The sequence below is a fragment of the Vespa mandarinia genome, chromosome 23 (genome assembly GCF_050613455.1).
Source record: "Vespa mandarinia isolate Hongniang chromosome 23, ASM5061345v1, whole genome shotgun sequence".
NCBI classification, from domain to species: domain Eukaryota; kingdom Metazoa; phylum Arthropoda; class Insecta; order Hymenoptera; family Vespidae; genus Vespa; species Vespa mandarinia.
This window is the reverse complement of record NC_140832.1, coordinates 1820779-1826778: the sequence shown is the minus strand read 5'-3', so window position 1 is coordinate 1826778 and position 6000 is coordinate 1820779. Positions and strand designations below refer to the sequence as shown.

The window sequence follows — 6000 nt, the reverse complement described above, 5'->3', positions numbered from 1 at the left end:
GTTTGTAATGTTTCAATTATATCATGTACCATTTAAATTGACACCGATTCGGTGTAAATAGGAAGAGGAAAGAGAAGAAAGAAAACGTACAAAAAAAAAAAAAAATAATAAAAAAGGAAAAAGAAAAAAAAAAGAAGGAGAAGAAAAATTCGGACTACTTAAAAAAAAATCTGATCCATTGTGATAATTATTATCGAAGTTTTTCTTTGTTTTTTCTTTTTTTTTTTTTCTTTCTTTTTATCTTGCTTTAAAACCTATCATAAGTTTTACCAGCATTCGTGCAATGCGTCTGTTATAAGAAAAGTTTTAATAATAATATCGCGAAACAATGATATCTCGACACTATTGTTTTATGAAAGTAGATATCGGCTTATTCGGTCTATTTCTTTCAGTATGACTTGATATTATCCCCGAGTGTATTATCGGAAGAGTAATTTTCGACAAAACACATAATAGCCATTTCCGTCCTATAACATTACTATCGATTGCCGTGCATTTTTTTCTTTTTTTTTTTTTAGATTAAACTCTGGGGAAAATAAATCGACTTCTTTTTTTCTCATTTTCTTTTTCTTTTCTTTTTTTGTTTATTCCCTTTTTCTCTCTTCTTTCCTTTTTTTTTTTTCTTTTCTTTTTCTTTTTTCGTTACTTCTTTATACACACGAAAGTATAAATTTTCGACGAAGTTACATTTAATTTAGTAGTAGCACGGTATATATATATGTGTGTGTGAGAGTGTGTGAGTGTGTGTGTGTGTGTGTTTATCCAAATTACCGAATAAAGTGCGGAAATACTAGTACTCGTTTCATTAGCAAGTTAATGAACCGAATAGTCTAGCAGGATAATTAGAATGGCTTTATAGGGAAGAATACATTTAAGAACGATTTACACGAGGATTACTATTAGGATATTAGAGAAGAGAGAGAGAGAGAGAGAGAGAGAGAGAGAGAGAGGTAACACCTTCGTACAAAACCGATTGGCTTATGTTGATCATTGTTTTTTATAATTAGAAAAAAATAGGGTCGTGCAAAAGAGTGAGATGTAAAACGATCGCGTGTAGGTAATCGTTTTGACCGCACTTCCGTGCTCATGGAATAATTATATATGGTTTTAAAATGTAGTGTTCCGTTGAACTTTACATAATTGTATTTTATTATGTGCTGATTTTACCTCCAGACGAATTAGATCGAAATTAATTCAGAGAAGATCGCGAAAGTGAGATGAGTCGTTATGAAAACGATCTAATTTAACCTCCTTTCTATATATATATATATATATTTTTTTTTTTCTGTTGTCGTCCTCACTCTTCTCATTCTTCCTTTACGTAGGATTTATCTCTCTGTCTGTGAAGGAACAATGTCGTTCTTTTTTCTTTCTTTCTTTTTTTTTCTTTTTTTTTTTTCAATGAAATATACTCATAGCAGATCGAAAAGTGAGATTGATCGGTATGAAAACGATATAATTTAATCTTCTTTCATATACACACACACACACACACACACACACACACATGTATACACATCTATATATACGTATTTTTTTCTTAATCTTCTTACTGTATTTCTTTCTTTCTTCCTTTCTTTTTTTTTCTCCTTTAACGAATTCATATGCACAAAAGAAAAATAACATTTTTTAAAAAGTGAACAACCTTTCACTCGTATATAAAAGGAACTTCACGAACTTTTTCGAATGGCAAGAGATGAAATAATTCATTTCTTCGATCAGTTCTTTGCTTTTACTTCGATTCACGGTTATACACTTTTGTATGTGGATTAAGACCAACACAGATTATCATACACACGATGTAATTCAGAGGTGAATTGTAGCTTGTCCGACCATGCAAGTGGTAGGGATAAAAGCTATATAAGAGAACGTAAGTCAGGATTGGTTTTATAGTAGAGCTAAGTTCTCTTTGTGTTGTGTGTGAACTTTTTCTAGCTCTTAAACATGGTAAGTCGTAAGCTATGAATGTGACATATTAATGATCCTTTTAGTAATAACGAGCATTCAAATTTTCGAGTAATATGTTATTAACATTGTATAATATTATGTAAGTGAATTGTTCTCTTGTTTAAAGATAAACATTTTTAATGAAATATTATTTCTTCTTTTTCATTTCGTTTCTTCTTTTCTCTTTAACGCGCATTATTCTTCAATACACAATAATAATAATAATAATAATAATAATAATAATAATAATAATAATAATAATAATAATAATATTAATAATAATAATAATAATAAAAATAAAAATAAAAATTTGTGTCCGTTTGAAATGAGAGGAGAACAAAAGAAAAAAAAAAGAAAGGGATATAAAAGGGAAAGACTTTTACTCACACGTACGTAAACGAATACACTTGTTCATGGGTTGTGCCTCTCCCTCCCAAAGAGTAACCACTCTGGGTAAAGCGGTCTATATAAGAGTGGTCCATGTTGGATCTTTGACCCAGAACTTGACGTGCAGTGAAAGTGTCCCTGGTGCCAGAAAATTTTTATCGGAAATCACAATGGTTAAAAAATTATATAGACTTGTTCGCGTGATTATTATCGAGTGTTTAATTAATTTCGTTTCAATATATAAAGTAAACATATTCCCAATGTAAATTTTCAATATTTTCGTTTATTCGTTTGATTACAGAAATTTTGGACGATACTTTATTTATTTTTCGTCGTTGCAAATGGTGAAAAAAAAATTAATTTGGAGGATATCGAGAGGGACAATCTCAAAGCCGAAAGTAGATCGAAATCTGACGAGACGAAATATTCATTGAAGCCAGAAATAAATCAACAACATTATTCTACTTCCACATATGTGACACCACAGCCAGTTTCAAATGTAAAAAAAACAAAAAAGAGAAGAAAAATTATTCGATTGTTATCATTATTAGATTATTAATTATTGTCCTTGACAGAGATGTATTAATCATTGTAGATACCAACGGAAGAGTATAGACAATCGAACAAATATTCACCTAATGAAATAATTTATCAACAAAGTACTCAACCCTTGCAACAATACACTGAATATCAGCAACAAATTAATATCCCATCGAAAAACATACCAACTATTTATAATTCACAACAATCGATTTATCAGCCAGAAATAAATGTTGGTAATCAGGTGCAAAGCTTTCAACAAAAAGCTATAACGCATAAATTTGTCAAAAGCCCGAACAAAGGTACGATAATAGGTATATCATTTATTTTTTCAATTTATAAATGTTATTATCTTATTTACTTTTCGTATTTCTCCTTACAGACAATTTTTATATAGATATTCCAATGGGCCATTTTTTATCCTATTATCCACATATCGATCTGAGTAGTTTAAACGTTGGAAAAGTTCAACCCTCATTTCAGGAATTAACGCAGGCCCAACAGATTTCGATTCCCTTTTACACTCCGTTATTGAGTCAGAAACAATTGATCACTCCGGTGAAAATGGCTTATCAAATTTTACCACAGTATACCCTAAGGCAATCTATTCCAGTATCAACCACGTTATTCCCTAAGGTAATCATTCATTCTATAAGATAAAAGTCTTATAAAACATTCTAGACAGATTAAGATATATCTCATGTTTCGTATTACATTGAGTTGGCCAATAATAGAGAAATTTTAAAAAATTTATATTTCAATAAATAACATTAATAGTTTTTATTGAATATATTCGATATTTTACATATAAATAAATTTTCTATTGGAAAAATGTTTGATATATTATATTTAAATAGATAAAATTGTATAGCATTTTTTCTTTTTTTTTTTTTTTTTTTTTTTTTTCTTTCATTGACAAAATTTTTATTACTTTATGTCTGAATAAAACAAAAGTATTTATCCATATAAAAATACATTTTATGTTATGCGGATTATTTTCTTCTCTGTAAGATTTTTAATATTTAATATTTTTTTATATTGAAAATTCTAATAGTACTTTTTTTGCCAGCCCCATTACATATGATTAATATTTTTAAATATTAACTTTAATTATATCTACATACATTTCTATGTTATTAGATATAATTATATAAGAAACATTATACGTAATAACGTATTTAGGCTTGGAATGTGTTAATAGCGAATTAATATGATACGTTTGAATTATAGTTCTCGAAAGGTCCGATTTATGCATCGATTACTTCAAAGAAACCAATTACACCAGTTTACGAACAGCCAGAACAATCATACACTCAAGGAAAACAATTGTTATACACGCAAGCTTACATTACTCCGTCACAACATCAACAACAACATCAACAACAACAGCAACAGCAACAGCAACAGCAACAGCAACAGCAACAGCAACAACAACAACAACATGTTTCTCCAGTAATATATAATCAAGGCAATGCTCTTTACACGCAAACGACACCCCTTCAGGGAGATCTTTACGTTCGATCACCAGTTTACGTTCAAGATAATTCTCTTCATGGCCAAATAAATCAATATAGTGGTCAAACGGAGCAATCGTCGTATCTTTCGTCAGGTACCGAGCAACAACTGCCGAAACAAATCTTGCGTCAAGAGGAAAGCCAAAGCGTAACTCAAAATTACGTCAAGGTTCGTTAATATAACTTTGGCAATCCTCTAATAAATAGTTTCGATAGATAGTTACTCAAAAGGAGACAAGAATATCCAACTAACGAAAGATAAATCATTTATAATAAATGTGTTGATGGAGAAAGTCTGTCTGTAACGGCATTAGTCTCGTTATATAACATGATTTATAGAAAGTTATAGGTCAGTTAAGATATCAAGATCAGATGTTAAACGTATAATTTTGAAAATAAATAGAACACGTTGTAGATGATCTTAAGATAGGGATTATAAATTAACAATTGAAATTAAGATATTTTAACTTCAATATTGAATATATATGGGCGTTATCAAAATTATTATTTTTGTAGGTTCCTGATGAACCAAATACAGATTTTGTTCCACCGCAAGTATCCCATCAGAATTTCAAATCAGACGTCACTCAATTGATACAAGTTTCTTCGGAACCTGAAGAATCTCCACAAGTCAAAGAGCATGTCGTTAGTTCCGAACCACGATCTTTATTGGATACATATATTCCGAGTAATCTGATCGCTGCACAAGATTCGTCGAGGTAAGTTATGCGAAATGTTATTTATGTATATAATCTTTTTCTTTTTCTTTACGATACGAGCTTCTCGTATTACGTGAAAAAATATTTCAATTTATTTTTCCTTTTCTTTCTTTCTTTCCTTTTTTTTTTTTCTTTATTCATTTCTTTTTTCTCGTTGAAATCTCCAGATACCGAGAGAGGCCGTTGCACTTGGAAAGCGGCTTTCTTCCTTCGAAAACAAATTTTGTGCAATACAAGAAACGTAAGACGCAATAATGGTGTATACATTATAGGACCATCGAAAAAAAAAAGAGATACATATTATACATAGATATATAAACGACTAACGAACTTCGAAGAGCATCCGATTTTGATATTAAAGAAAAAAAAAGAGAAAAGAAAAGAAACAAAAGTTCGTTTGATGATATCTAATAAATAACTTTATCGTTTTATTACGACGAGCGAAACGATCATCTTTCGAAGATGTAACGGCTCGCAATAAAGAGAAGCAACATCGTATCTAGTCCCTCATCGAAAATCACAATACGTGTAATTTTTGTATTCACTTTACTTATTGTTTATACGCATGTGCGTATATACGCCGTGCATTTTTTTTGTCTTTTTTAAATAAAGTACAATAAACTAATAGATATTAACTTATTCTTCCAAGAGCTGCATAAATGAAATTTTTAAAATATTGTAAGTATAATGATTAACAGGAGAAAGTACGTGAAACTCTCTAGTTAGTTCCGCCCCTTTACAAAGTTGATTTCGTTCCTACAAAAATAGTCCTGCTCCTTCAAAGTTCAACTAACAAAGTTAGACTGTCCACTGTCTAATTAGACACGCCCAATAAAATAGTTAGACACGCCCAATAAAAAATTAGACACGCCCAATAAAATAATTAGACATGC

General features: G+C 30.1%; 1 protein-coding gene across 1 annotated transcript; it reads left to right on the top strand.

Annotated features, from left to right (window-relative positions):
• Positions 1–1823: 1823 nt before the first annotated feature.
• Positions 1824–5740, top strand: LOC118444467 (uncharacterized). Its single transcript, XM_085663615.1, has 7 exons — positions 1824–1947; positions 2636–2833; positions 2930–3176; positions 3257–3510; positions 4105–4557; positions 4905–5107; positions 5275–5740. Exons 1-7 carry the CDS (start codon positions 1945–1947, stop codon positions 5360–5362), a joined length of 1446 nt encoding a protein of 481 aa, XP_085519741.1. The 5' UTR covers positions 1824–1944; the 3' UTR covers positions 5363–5740.
• Positions 5741–6000: the final 260 nt, after the last annotated feature.

Coding starts and splice junctions, on each gene's coding strand:
- LOC118444467 (XM_085663615.1), top strand. Junction 2,834..2,929: donor CACCACAGCCAGTTTCAAAT/GTAAAAAAAACA, acceptor TAATCATTGTAG/ATACCAACGGAAGAGTATAG. Junction 3,177..3,256: donor TGTCAAAAGCCCGAACAAAG/GTACGATAATAG, acceptor TTCTCCTTACAG/ACAATTTTTATATAGATATT.